At 35.1% G+C, this 14374-nt stretch overlaps 3 protein-coding genes across 3 annotated transcripts; all 3 read left to right on the forward strand.

Moving 5' to 3' along the window:
- The first annotated feature begins 104 nt into the window (after window positions 1-104).
- On the forward strand, window positions 105-5700 carry LOC130622859 (uncharacterized). Its single transcript, XM_057438309.1, has 4 exons — window positions 105-2749; window positions 2938-3138; window positions 3236-3388; window positions 3600-5700. The coding sequence occupies exons 1-4, from the start codon at window positions 1608-1610 to the stop codon at window positions 4138-4140; spliced, it is 2037 nt and encodes a 678-aa protein (XP_057294292.1). The 5' UTR covers window positions 105-1607; the 3' UTR covers window positions 4141-5700.
- A 909-nt stretch (window positions 5701-6609) lies between these two features.
- Window positions 6610-10989, forward strand: LOC130622861 (uncharacterized). Its single transcript, XM_057438311.1, has 8 exons — window positions 6610-6932; window positions 7502-7766; window positions 8108-8516; window positions 8691-8805; window positions 9214-9351; window positions 9581-9830; window positions 10341-10731; window positions 10809-10989. The coding sequence occupies exons 2-8, from the start codon at window positions 7543-7545 to the stop codon at window positions 10986-10988; spliced, it is 1707 nt and encodes a 568-aa protein (XP_057294294.1). The 5' UTR covers window positions 6610-6932; window positions 7502-7542; the 3' UTR covers window position 10989.
- Window positions 10990-11151: 162 nt separating this feature from the next.
- LOC130622863 (uncharacterized) lies at window positions 11152-14178 on the forward strand. Its single transcript, XM_057438313.1, has 6 exons — window positions 11152-11283; window positions 11373-11522; window positions 11614-11869; window positions 12198-12576; window positions 13015-13198; window positions 14025-14178. The coding sequence occupies exons 1-6, from the start codon at window positions 11259-11261 to the stop codon at window positions 14099-14101; spliced, it is 1071 nt and encodes a 356-aa protein (XP_057294296.1). The 5' UTR covers window positions 11152-11258; the 3' UTR covers window positions 14102-14178.
- The last annotated feature ends 196 nt before the right edge of the window (window positions 14179-14374 follow it).

The following is a 14374-nucleotide window of genomic DNA, read 5'->3' on the forward strand; positions in this document are numbered from 1 at the left end:
TGATTTATTTTTATGTTTATAATCTAATATTTTCTTAAAATTGATATTTTTTGCGCACGTAGAAACCAGGTAATTGTAATAATTTTAATCGTAAAAAGGAGAATAACGACAATATTTAAGATGGCGTCCTAGACACAAAGGTCAACTTCAGCGACAACAAAAGAAAAAGAACAAATAATTCAAGTTTGTTCAAAATATTTATTCTTTAAAGTAGTTAGGCTGTAATAAATATCTTGCAAATTTGAAGTGCTCCTTCAGATTGCTTTTTCGTGAAATCATGGAGATATAAAGACTGAAAATCTAAACACAATCTCGTGACCCAGAACTTTATAGATTTTTCTCAACCTCATCCTCACGGGTTCTTGTTTTTTGACACTCTATCCGGTAAGAAATGAAACTATAAACTAGCTAACTATGAACTAGCTAAGTATAAACTAGGGAACTATAAATTAGCTAACTATAAATTAGTTAACTATAAACTAGCTAACTATAAACTAGCTAACTATAAACAAACTAACTATGAATTAGCTAACTAACTGTCCAGACACTAGTTTTAGAGGCTAAAAAATCTAAGAAGTTCTGGAGACGAGGTTGAGATTTTTTATTAAAAAACCTAGAAGCGGGTTATGCGGGACAAATGGTAAAAAGTGAACTCAATGGAAAATTTGTTATGGGATTTTGATTCTTTCAAAAAAAAAAAAAAAAAAATACTCAAATATTCAAATTTAACGAAGTAATATCTTAAACTTTCCTCCTGGCTCAGAAATACAAACAAACAAACAAAACTGCGCATATGTTTAAAGTCAATTAGTTTTCTAGAAGTCTGCCCGAATAAGTCGCTATAAACATAGTAGCTATGCTATAAAGAGTGTGTTCCGAAGTTATGTGCCTGATCTGTGTTATATATGTTACGTGCCGTATCGTTCTTAAGTACAGAAAGCACTTTATCCAACCCACTTACATGTTGTCTCTATTATATATACATATGCCAACCTTGTCCACGAGGTTGATACATATGCGTGTGGACGTGACAGAAATAGAAGTTTTAAGTTGGTTATTCTGTGATTTTAACTGTGCGATACATAATAACAGATAGTAGCGTATGTGTATTTTGTTAACCTACAGAAAATCTGCATCTGTGGAAAAACTCGCGGGTTTTCCCGACCTTTTTATACCGCATTGCATTCGTCTCGCTACTTACGGTACCATTTTGCGTGACAGGCAGACGCATGAGCAATCGGCTTTAAGGAACTAAAAGAATTATGTCTATTTACGCTGGGCATTTTGAGTATCAAATATCGCAGAAGAGCAGCGAGTGGATTAATTAACTACCTGAAATAACCTGAAATTTGTGTTGGAAATACACACGTATACCGACGTATGTATTTGTAACCGCGCAAAACAAACATGTTCATAAAGAAGCCGAAGTACAAGGTTGGTAAAGAATGTGATGTTCTCATACCCAAACAGAGGCTCACGTTGTGCATTGAATTGTTCACTGTGAAATACAAATTTATACTCGGCTGGATGTGTTACCTTTTTAATTAGCGAGTCATGCGTTATAGAATTAACTGGATACTGGTGAGCGTAGTGTCGATGCAGGTGTGATGTTGCCGCTGAAGTGTTTATTCTTATATTTGTGTTGCGTTTGTGTGTTTGGAATTTCTTTGTTTACCAAACATCGTTTAAAACAAAATGGTATGCGCAGAGATAAAATTGCTCATTTAAGTAAATCAAAATCAAAGATGCTCGATCTTATATTGAATCAAGCAGTAAACGAAATAATCAATAGTATATCCTCAACACGAACTCGCAAACGAAAGAAAATCGAGAGCAACACGAGGCATAGTGATGAAGAATTAAAACCTATTAACAAAACAGATATACCAGAAAATGTGAGAGAATCTTTAAAAATTGCAAGTGATAGATTAAAAAATACAGACCCGCTGCTAGACCCCTTTGTTGGTCAAAACGACCCGTATCGATACGAACACAATACAAACGATACGACATTTGACAGCGTAAAAGAGTTTATAAAGTCAATCGAGACAAAATCTGCACCACAAGAAGTAGAAGAGGATGTATTGCTAAGTAATCATCGCCATAACAACAATGCTAACAGCTTTGATAAGAAAATTAAAATTTCAGAAAATCTTGAGAAACCTGTTGGGAGAAACGAAGAAAAAGAAAAATTATACTTAGAAAATTTAGAAGAAAAATCCTCTTTTGAGGAGTTTAGAAAAAACGATCAAAAAGAGGAAGGAAAAAGCAGTAAAAGCAAAGTGGATAATAACTTTGATACCAAAGATTTAGCAAGTGAGATGTTGCCCCTCGATAATGGCTATGATATTATTTTATTAAAAGACGAGGAAAATAATGATGAAGTAAAACTCGATGAACCAAATGTTCACTTTGACGTTAAAGTGAATACGCCAAATAGTCGAGACAAGGTAGTAAAGAATTTAAAAGATGTTGTGAATGTTTTGTCGCGATTAAAGTTTGGGAAAAACAAAGGAGATGAAGAGAATAATAGCAAGAATGAAAATAGCTATAAAATCATTGTTGGCGATAAGAGAGGTAGTCCCAGTAACATTAGTATAAATGGCTCGCTTATCCAAGAGAATAAAACGAACAGTTTTAATAATATGACTCATTTAATCGAGGTACAAAATGTTACAGCAAAAGATCCAGCCACGAATGCACCAACAAATAGCATTGAAACTTCATCTATCAAACTGACAGACTCAAAGTAAGTTTTGCTAGGCTACACTTCATCTCATGTCTACACCTTGTAGTTATCACCATAGCAACTGATAATTAACGCTATTAAATACATAACATTTTTTTATTCTGTCTATTAATAACTCGATAAATCATGGCTGTCATTGACATCGCCCTTGAAATTAATAAGTTCCTTTACAACCTATTACTCTTTAGATTGCCAGAAGTCATACCGGAGATTAAAAATCACATGTATCCGGTACATGGATCTTATTTTCTACAACACGATGGAAACATTTATAAGCTGGAGAAAGTCGATAATATCCATAATGGACTCGATGATTCAGAGCAGTTACGTGATTTGTCAAGATTAACTGAACAAACGAGTCAAAAAATCACAGATCAAGCTCAAACAAGGTATAGCGTCATTTTCTTAGGAAAAAGAGCGCTGGAAACAAATTATACTTTTTAATATTTTTATAATCTTTAGTAGTGCTTACAATCTGCGCCATAGGTCACAACAGAAAACGCTGCCGTCTGAGAAAGAATATAATCAATACCAACAGATCAACCCTCCAAACAAAACATACATTATCCGACATGGTGAAGAGACATATGAAATAACACAGTCAGAGAAAGGAGAGGGAGAGACAACACCTATTGTGTCGTAAGATTTACCTGTGTTTTGTTATAGTTTAACGTCAATATGCAAAATGCGCCTATGAATACGCTTTTCACGCTTTTTACGCTGTTTCGATCGTTACGATGTCTTTCAAGTTACTTGCACGTTCTATTTACAATTCTGTCGTTGAATACGAAAGGGAGAAAAGCTTTACTTGTTATACTATAATATTTGTTATATTCTTCTTCATATTTAGAAAAGATGTCGAAACAGCTGCCGGCGGTATCAATACATATGAAATTAAACACAACAACAAAATATTTCGAGTTACTGAAGTTATAGCGAGTAAAAAGGATGACAGGTTAACGCCAGGTACAACAAATTTATCGATAGATGACACTGTTAAAAATAGTTATGTAAACAACCAGGAGCAGACATCAGAGAGTCCTGTAAATAGCAACTTTACGAGAGACGCTGCATCGCTTGAGCAAAGTCATTTCGAAGATGCAAGTTTAAATAAAAATCCAAGTTTTATCGATAATCAAATTAGCGACAATGATGCAGAGCGTCGTTTCGAAGATACAAGTTTAAATAAAAAAACAACTTCTGTCGATAATCAAATTAGCGATAGTGATGCAGAGCGCCGTTTCGAAGATACAAATTTAAAAAACAATCAATCTTCTGTCGATAATCAAGTTAGCGACAATGACGATGATTATGTTACGTACGTTTTTCGAACGAAAAATAATACGACTGCGTATTCGACTAATAATACAAGCTTTGAAGAAGAGGTCTAGGTAGTTTTGTTATGTTACAGCATACTTGTATATGGTATAATTAATTTTATAATATTTATTACATATTTTTTACTAATAATGCGTTTCATTGAGTTTTGATATCGGCTCAAAGCGACCCTGGGGACGAGGATGCCAAAATATACGCAGCATCTGTCTTTGATAATCTCCCGTACGTCGAAAATTGTATAAAAAACTTCACGCTCGACAAGGATTTTATACGACATTAAAAACCCTAAAATCTCACAAAATTGTCATGCGATAACAAAAGGGTGTGTTTAAAAGAAACAAACCTTGTGAAGATAGATCCTTACTATTCAGATTTGCTCGTGGTACGTCCTAGCCTGCCTGCAGTACAGAATAATCTCTGTCAGCGCCCATGTCGATATCATTTCTTTAAAATAAAGCTAATAAATGCTAACGTCAGCAACAATTTGCACATTTTGAGAATTTAGATCTAGTGGATAATCGAATTTATGAAAATAGTAGGCGTAAAAGACTCCTGCGGACGAGGATGAGTGCACACAATTATCTGTTGGGATGAAATTCGCGACATTCGTAGTCTAGTCTCGAATAGATCTTTAATGAGATACTGCTGTGTTAGTATAGCTTGGGGAAAGGGAATCTGTTGGAGTAACTTATTATGTAAATCATAATTATTTTCCTGGAATAAAATATGGGTAAAACTTTTATTCCTTGTCAGTAGAGTAATTTACAGAACAAAGTCCCTTTGGTCAATCCTGATCTTTAAAATAAGATTCGATTAATACTAAGTTAGCTACTATTATTATTATTATTATCAAACTTAATCTCTTGACATGACTCGCCCGGGGTTTGAACCCAATACTTTCTGTACTGGAATCGAACGCTCTGCCACAAGGCTACAGCATATGTGATGACTGAGCCAGATGTAAGTAAATACGTGCACGCGCATGCGCACACTAAACGGTAAAAAATCAAACAATCGCGTAAAAGGTGTAGAGATTAATCTTTTTTACCAAAATAAAAGCTGATTAACTTATCGTCGGCACTTCATTTAAGGCACCATTTAGTATTTTAAAGAAATTGTGTCGTATGGGTCACGTGACTCGCTCAAATCTAGATACAGAAAGCACGTTTATTCAAGCTCAGAATACGAAATACATGAGAAGCGTTCTGATATTTAAACTGTATTGATATAAATAACTTTACGGAATATAGTTTAGTTAATTAGTTCACTGCTTATAACGCGACATATACCTTGTCACAATTACGTCATCAGTTACATAATTATGTCATTTATTCCTTGTAGTTTCTAGTAAACATTTTCTGACGCAACTCAAACTTTACAGTACACCACAAAAGTAGATTTTTTGCTACTTCCAAATATAACACTTTTGTCCGAATTTTCATGAAAAAGAAAAACTTTCCTGTTTTATTTTTTGTTGAAGTCAACAAAAAGTCGCGTCATTGAAACATAGTACATGTTCTTGTAAGAACACTGGGTCTGATATTTAACCAAAAATTTGTGTTTTGTCTGTTCAAAATGGTTGCACTCTCGCTTCATTTTGAACTCCCCAGAGTAATTTTATTACTTCATGCTACAAGAATGCACGAAATATCGATGCGAAAAAAATTTGCACGGTAACCGAATTTCACTGAAATTTCCCACGGGTTAATAAGTTCGTTTTGAAAAAAAAAAGAAAAGGAGAGCTGACTAGAGACGAGAGAAGACGGCAAATCATTAAATTTGAACAGAGTTAAAGTTTCACTAGGTAATTATGTCAATTATTTTGTAATAAATTATAAAATGTTGCTAATTTTAAACTTCTGATGTGTTACGTAATATCATATCATTAAAAGAATTTATTAGTAACAGTAACGTGTTTGAAATCAGTGTGGTTAGATGTTATAAGAAATTAAAAGAGCATTGAACACAAAACACAAACATAAGATAAGAAAAACGGGAGAACATAAACGAAGTAAAATAATGCTGAAATAAAATAATAATTACAATAATAAAACAAAAATAGATAAATATACAAAAGATACACTGTAATCATATCGAAATTCATTGGAGACAATACCGCGTCAGTTTTATTTCTGTTTCAACAAGAGATATATAGGAGTATGACTTTTCATCAATTCTATTGGTGGTTGCTCTCAATACTTCTTATTACAGGTACGTATCAGTTATCTATTTTTTGTACGTGTGACCATACCAAAAATGACATTCCAGAGTGAACTGTTCTAATGGTGGGTACCCGAAATTTACATAGAGAAAAGAAATTATAATTCTTCTAAGAACATCACCAATATCATTGATAGCTAAATGCCCTCTGGTAGTACTATCTGATAGTCAACGCCCTCTGATAGCAGGCGTATCTCAACATCTCGTGCTTGTTTATATTTTTAACGTGAGCATATTGAAACAGTTACCTGGCAGAAAATTTGTTAGGTAAAACTGAAGCAAGACATATTACGTGAGTTGCGTATCCAACTTTCGTCTACGAATAGTACAACCCTGTACCCAGGATATGTTTTTATTTTCACAAAACTTTGGGGGCGAGGTTCGATTAGAAAGCATAAAAAAGAAATTAAACCAGTAAATGAAGAAGATTATTATTACAATCCAAAGGTAACCATTTTTTAATTCCTATCTCTAATTTTCGTAGGTACATCGCAGCAAAAGTTGGTCGGATATTGGGGCCAAAATGGCGGACGGAGTGAACTTTCTCTTCAACAGTATTGCGAAAGCTCGGCATATGACGTCATTGTTATTGGATTTGTGCACAAATTTTTTGATGAGAAGAGCAGTAAGATTGTTTTCGTTTTTATTTTTTAAAAATACACTGACGTCCGAATGAACTTTTGCTTGGTAGATCTTTACTACAAAAATGTAATATGTGTTTATGCAAATTCGTTCCCAGGACTTTTATTTAGTCCTCTAGTAGCCAGCTACTGTTATTTCTGATAAGAGTTTGGTGACAACAGTTTCTCATGTCCAAAATAAGGCTCTGCTGAAACTATGAAAAATATACATAAGATTTGACTCTGAATACAAAACCTTTTCCGGTGGTTGCAAATGCTAATTTGTAGAAAACAAGCCACCAAGATTATCCAGCAGTAGCAAATGGATAATATTTAGTTTTTTTTTATTCCTCATAGAGCTAATCAAGCACTTCACAGGCATGTTACTGTTGTTCGTTTACTAAATAGTAAATTTAAATACTTGTCACTCGAGGGACGGCATCTTTCCTACACTTTTTTGGTAGAAACGAATTTTAAACAAATGGCAAAATTTGGGATCTGTTAGCCTTCTTATTTTAAGAATGGATTCGCTGCCCCTGTACTGTATGTTATCTGGACTCTCTGTTAATTTCAGAAAACTACCCTATCATTAACTTATCAAAACATTGCGGTAATATGCCCAATTCTGAATATCCTACGTTAATTAAATGTGGAAACAGTGTAAACAATGCCATAAAAACATGCCAGGCGAATAACAAGAAAGTGGAGATTTCTTTGGGAGGAGGTACTAGTACGTACACACTACCTAATGATGAGACTAAAGCGAAACAGTTAGCGAAAAACCTTTGGAATCTTTACCTCGGCGGAAAAGAAGACGCAACATTGAGGCCATTTGGATCGTAAGTGTACCTTACTAAAAGCTATCGGTTTAAACCTCATCATCTATGTTATAAAGATGCATAAGAGTCAGGATGTGTGTGTGTGTCATCAGACAAAGAAGTAGATTAATTAAAGCTTTTTATTGCGTATCAAATAATTTTTAAACTTTAATTACGGGTCCTAAGTTACTAGATCACTTTTTTAACGTTTTTTGAATGTTCACAACGCGAATTTTTAATATTTGCGTTAATTTTGTGTCTCGTTAATTTTCTGGAATAGGGTAAACAACAAGACAATACGAAGAAACTAATGTTTCTTACTCACACTTTTTAAAGTAAAAAGTAACGTATATCGCCTTTAGGGTAATCTTAGATGGAGTGAACTTGGATATCGAGCATGGTAAAGCCGATAATGGTTACGCTGTACTTGTTCGTGAATTGCGCGCACTTATGAAAACAGATATATCAAAGAAGTACACCATAACAGCTTCTCCGCAATGTCCTTTCCCTGATGTTCTGTTAAAAAACGCGCTTGAGCAAGAGGGACATTTGTTTGACGAGCTTTACATACAATATTATAACAACTATTGCTATCCTGGAGACAGATTTTTCAAAGACAATCTCCAAGATTGGATTGGATTAGTAAAGAATTTGAATGCGAAAAAATCAAACGGAGTACTAACGATATTTATTGGTTTACCGGCTTATCCGAACGTGACTATAAACCAGAAATATTATCAAAATTTCAGAGAGGTGGAGAAGCTTTACGATGTATGATAATTTCGTATTATCGCCATAGCAACCTTGCTCCTAGGATCTTTATTTTTTTTACTAACTGTTAAGGGTACTAGGCAAGAGATCTTGGGAGCGAGGTTGATTGGTGCATCACTCTTACACTTGTTTCTTAAGGTATATTAAATTATGGAATTATCTTTTTCTTTACAGACGGTAAAAATACACGATGAATTTGGTGGCTTCATGTTATGGGATGCTGGTTGGGATGAGTTGAGTAAATACAATAACAAGAGATACAGCGATCATTTAAAAGCTTTGTTCACAAGTATGGCATGTTATATTGACTTCTACTTTTTTAAATATCATATCAACCACCGTTTTGTATAAAAGTATACAATATTCCAACTTTTGTGAGATCTTACATACACGTTCTTAGGAGTGAAGAAATAACCATTATACACTATCCACCTCATATCGAAGCCATACTCTCACCAGTTATTTTAGTTCTTTATAACTTCTTTGATATGTTAAAGCCTATGAAAAACGTAATGCACAGCCTTTTCTCCATATGGAAGAACAGCTGTGTTGTTTTTTCTCTCAGTTAATTTAATTATTCCTGGTTTAACTTATGCATAAAACACTCATCCCTGTCCCCTTTTACTCTAATTTCCAGAAACACTTTAATAAAAGCCATAATAAAAAATATCGATGTTAACCTATTTTTTTTACGTAGAAAAAAAGAACATTGCAGCTGCTTGGGGACAAAATAGCGTATCGAACGCACCTGGAGATAGCACTGAAGCATCTCTTGATGTTTACTGCGCAAGAAAGTACTACGACATCCTGACAATTTTTTTGATGTATAATACAGGTATTATACTTACTTTCGTCCTGCACTTTAAGTTATTTTACAAAGCCTTGTCCCCAGAGTCAATATCGCCCTCAGAACTTCTTTTTCTCTTTCTGGGTATACTTGCTGGCGCTAGCCATATCTGAAAGCGAAAAAGAAGCTCTAGAAACGAGAATGAATTGTACCTTTATAAATATCATATGTCCTTATATGGTAAAAACATCTACTTTGCAGTGATTTTTTATTTCAGATGACGTCCTGTCGATGGACATGTCGAAACATTGTGGATTTAAATTTCCTGGTACAAATATTGTTTCATGCGATAAAATTATAGCTGACATTATGAAAGGATGTCAAACGGTCGGAAAGAAGTTGCTTATAACGCTGGGAAATGTAGAGTATGATATGAAACTGACATCTCATATTAAAGCTGAAGCGCTTGCAAACAACATATGGAACATGCTATTTGCAGGAAGCTCGCAGCACAGGCCTTTTCATGAGTAAGTATACAAAAGTTGTGTTGTAATCACGGACGGAAACATTCGCGAGATAAAAAACGCGACATTTTGAGCATACTTTTTCGAAAGACCATGTATTATTGTGCAATTTTTGCGAAAAAAAAACGAGGGACTATTCTTTTCGCGATTTTAATTAACAAGAAGTGTGAAACAAGAAATCTAAAATGATAAAAACAAACAAACAAAAAGGGCCAATGTAATTCAGTAACTTTTTTCAACTCATCGTTACTTTTATCGTGATGCAGAAGTTCAGGAGGGAGGGAGGAGTATTTATGGAATTTATCACGCTATAGTGTGCTAGAGTTTAAAAGATCTGATTAAAGAAAAAGCTATGGCGAGAATTATCTGTACCGTGCATTTATCCGTTTGAATCATCCTTCACTATAGGTCATTGCAATTTATTTTAATAATGGCCTAACAATTCCTAGAGACGAGGTTGTCCGTAAACCAAACCGTAAAAATAATCGTTTACCGTGCATTGCTATTTTGTAGTGTTGTTCTTGATGGCATTACAATCTATTTAAAAGATGGTACCACAAGCGCTGATCATTGGGCTCACTTTTTTCAGCATTTACGACGCAAGATGGATGCTGATATCAGAAAACCATACACCATCACCATAATGACACCGTGTATGTTTCCAAACACAAAGTTTCAATCTCTCTTCCAAAGTATTCGCGCGGATGTGGATAGTATATATGTTTATATAGACAACCAAGGCTGCAGTTCTTCAGCGGATGGAATTAAGTCAAACCTGTTGGATTGGTTGACATTACGTGGAAACTCGTCCGGGCCTAATGTGTACTTAGGCTTACCCTCCGATCCTGGAGCATCAGGTCATGTGTACTTAACTCCGCAAAACCTCAACACGACTTATCACCAGGTAGGGGAATTACGCTCTTCTTCACGTGCGTTAATTAAAATCGCGATTTGATAGCACAATAGTTTCCTTTTACATAGGTGTTAAAAAGTATGGATGGATTTGGCGGCTTTTTTCTTTGGGATGCAGGATGGGATGGCCACACGAGCGGTAAAAAATATAGTGACTATATTGGAGAAATGATTACGCAGGCAAAGCCACGACCAAGTAAGTATTTCTACTCAAAATGTTATATGTTAAAATTTCATTTGTCTGTTTAATAACTTAATAATCTATTTTTAGTAATTACAACGAGTACAACAACGACGACAACAACACCGACGACAACGACAACGACGACAACGACAGCAACACCGATAACTACAACGAAAACTCCGTCATCAGTAGCAATAACAACGACGACGACAACAGCACCCACAACGACAACTACAACCGAAACGCCATCTCCTGCAGGAAAGACGACTAGTCTAACAACAAAAGAAGCAGCGACGGTTACCACAACGACAAGCACGTCAAAGACGTCATCAATTATGCCAAGTAAAAGTGACGCGATACGTAAGTTAAAGTTTTGCATTTCATACAACGTACAAGTTAAATATTTTTACGAAGGAAAAATAACTTACAGAATGTTATTCTCTTTCCAGGTTTTAGCTTGATTGGGCATTGGGGTCAAAATCTTGCTTTTACACGTCATATCGAATCACCGTTAAGAACGTACTGCCATAGAAATTCTTATGACGTCATAGTTATAAATGCGTTAGATATTTTCAAGGATGACGGAGGAAATAATAGAGGTAAGTAAATTATGAAATAATTGAGGTAGGTGGGTGATGTTGAGACATAAAGAGCACTGCGGAGAAGATACAATTTTATACTTCCTCCTAGATGACTTACCCGGACTGTCTTTTTCGCGACATTGTGTAACAACATTTGGAAATGGTTACAGAACATACTTGAAATGCAATGAAATTGCTCGAGATATCAAAACTTGTCAACAGAGAGGAAAAAAGATAATTCTATCAATTGGCAACGGTGGCAAACGGCGAAATGGATTTGGTGATAAAGCAGCTGCAATTGCATATGCGTCGACCATTTGGAATTTATTTTTGGGAGGTTCTTATCACGTAAGAACGTTTGGCAGGTATGAAACTCTACTTGTATTCTGTACCTGTATTCTGTACCTGTATTCTGTACCTGTATGCGCATACGTGCGAGAAAAAAGAGCACACGGAATAGCAAATGCAATGTTTTTTATCAACTTTGTTAGGATGAGAAAATTCTTGTGACCTACTTATGGTAGATTGGGACTGGGCAAATTTTCGTTAAATTTTCACGGGCTAACGACCAGTGTTCTGGCTACGGAATATTGACCGCTTGTCGCTTTGTCCATAATTGAAAAATGTCTCAATATCTTTTAGCAAGGTTTTTTGTTAATTATTTGACAAAAAAATTTTTTTTGTTAATTATAGAGAAGTTTTGGATGGCATAAATATTGACATTTCATATCACACACAGCGTTATTGGTTTGACGAGTTTATAGTTGAGTTACGTCGACTGATGGACACTGACACCAGCAGAAAATATCTCATCACAACCACAACCCCATGTAGCTTTCCGAATTTTTGGTTAGGAAAGACATACGCAAGAAACAGCAGACTCTTTGACAGCTTCTTCATCTCATTTGTCGATAGCTGCGCTCCGCAAACTGTATCCGCTTTTAATCAAGCTCTTTCTCAGTGGTCGACTTTGCCGGGACCGAGCATTTATATTGGCCTTCCAGCTAATAAAGATATTTTAAATATGGGGAGATTTTATATGAAACCAAGCGAAGCCGTAGCATTATATAAAGTAAGGATGCATTTAATTATTACTTACACCAACCTCGTCCCCAGGCTCATTTTTCTCTTTCTGACAATCTCGGACGGCGAGAAAATCAAAAAAGCGAAAAATTGCCCTGGGAACGAGGTTGTTACTTAACAAATAGATATCTATTTGTTTCCATGTTTTGCAAGTTGCTTTTTAAAGTAATTAAGAATTTAACACTACTCCCATAATGCACTAGCCTTGTTGACATCTTCGTTTCTAAGCTTCTGTAATTATTTGTTACATAACTTAGCCGGCTTGAACATCTGTTTGGAGTTAAATAGCTTTATTTTTAGTATTTGTAGTATTGTTAAAACCTTCACTAAGAACACTCGCAATTCATTCGACAAGCTCTTCCTGTAGTCTATTTTAGTTTAAGAAAAAATGAAAATGTGTACATAGACTTCTACGTATTTCTTACAGAAATACAACGCCATTTATCCACGCATTGCTGGGATTATTTTAAAAGATGTTAGTTGGGATGACGTCAACAAAAACAACAAGGGAATACGCTACAGTGACCAAATCGCGCAAGTGCTCAAGCCGGATGATCACACTACGGAGAAACCAAGAATAACGCATTCACCTGTTATTCCAAATAATTCAGGTTAGTGAATGTTCAGTTTTTTTATCCAGGTCAACCAAGGAAAAAAAAGCAATAAAGTAACTCAAAGAATTCTAACTAATCGCGAGAAAATACATGCTTTAAATAAAAGAAATTATGAATCAGCGTTGTATTGTAAGGTAAATTCTAAGGATAATCTTGACAAGAGTTATCATATTTTCTCGATTGTAAGGATTTTGTAGAAATTTTAGGGGTAGTTTCGAGTGAATATCAAAGCCTCGGAAAGGTATTGGACCTAAAAATTTGGCCTGCGGGTGTCTGATAGATAAATGTTGACACTCGGTAAGTATCGTAGCCATGCAGCATAGCATAAAGAAGTTACTTAAAAAAAGCGTCAGGGGATTTTGCCCCTCCCCCGGACCGAATAGGGTTAAAACAGGTGCGCTAATTAGTCATCGATTAGGGGTTTCCATTAGGGGTTAAAAAATTAACTCCTGATAACACACCTGATTAACGCGAATTAACGGCAGATGGAGCGCGAAAGTTAAATGCATGCTAAACTAAACTTACACTTAGCATGGTACTTTTCTTACTTCAAACTTGGGTAGCTTTAACTTTTTCTTTTAAATTAATTTAATTTCTTGTTCTCCCTTAGAAAATAAGTGAAACTGAGCCCGCTGGTTGAGTAATTTAATTCTCTTTCGTTTGGGCCTTAATATCTCAAAGTTTAGCGATCGCGAAATATGGCTACCTAAAGGATATAAAATATTGTGGCATAAATTATTGCAGTTTTTGCTCAAAATCGCAATATTTTGTGTTGCAATAAATTGTCTGTATTACAATATTGCTTAATTTTTATTTTCTTTAGGTGTCAAGACAATGATGACGTCAGCTGTTTCATTATTCACAGTGCTTATCATAGATGTCGCAATGAATGTTTTCTAAGTGGAAATCAAACATGGCGCAGCTATTTGTATCTTTAAATTAACACAATTTAAATAAATATTTCGTTATACTTTTAATTGATAACATTTTTCCCAGGAGTACCTCATTTCGTAAGACAATAACAGAAATTAGCAAGTCAGTAATTAAGGAGTAAGGATCAACGAGTAGTGTGGGGGGGGGGGAAGGGGCTGTAACAGGGTTGTAAAATAAGCCACTGTTAAACTCATTTTGAGATATTCTACGCAAAAAACGTCGATATTTAGAGCTCAAGCT

Source organism: Hydractinia symbiolongicarpus, chromosome 13 (genome assembly GCF_029227915.1).
Source record: "Hydractinia symbiolongicarpus strain clone_291-10 chromosome 13, HSymV2.1, whole genome shotgun sequence".
In the NCBI taxonomy this organism is placed as follows: domain Eukaryota; kingdom Metazoa; phylum Cnidaria; class Hydrozoa; order Anthoathecata; family Hydractiniidae; genus Hydractinia; species Hydractinia symbiolongicarpus.

Excerpts from the sequence above, each read along its gene's own strand:
- LOC130622859 (XM_057438309.1), top strand. The coding sequence starts at position 1,608 with ATGTTGCCGCTGAAGTGTTTATTCTTATATTTGTGTTGCGTTTGTGTG. Across the intron at positions 2,750-2,937 it reads ATCAAACTGACAGACTCAAA|ATTGCCAGAAGTCATACCGG; the intron begins GTAAGTTTTGCT and ends ATTACTCTTTAG. Across the intron at positions 3,389-3,599 it reads GAGACAACACCTATTGTGTC|AAAAGATGTCGAAACAGCTG; the intron begins GTAAGATTTACC and ends CTTCATATTTAG.
- LOC130622861 (XM_057438311.1), top strand. The coding sequence starts at position 7,543 with ATGCCCAATTCTGAATATCCTACGTTAATTAAATGTGGAAACAGTGTA. Across the intron at positions 9,831-10,340 it reads CAGCACAGGCCTTTTCATGA|TGTTGTTCTTGATGGCATTA; the intron begins GTAAGTATACAA and ends GCTATTTTGTAG. Across the intron at positions 10,732-10,808 it reads TCAACACGACTTATCACCAG|GTGTTAAAAAGTATGGATGG; the intron begins GTAGGGGAATTA and ends CCTTTTACATAG.
- LOC130622863 (XM_057438313.1), top strand. The coding sequence starts at position 11,259 with ATGCCAAGTAAAAGTGACGCGATAC. Across the intron at positions 11,284-11,372 it reads AAGTAAAAGTGACGCGATAC|GTTTTAGCTTGATTGGGCAT; the intron begins GTAAGTTAAAGT and ends TTCTCTTTCCAG. Across the intron at positions 12,577-13,014 it reads AAGCCGTAGCATTATATAAA|AAATACAACGCCATTTATCC; the intron begins GTAAGGATGCAT and ends TATTTCTTACAG.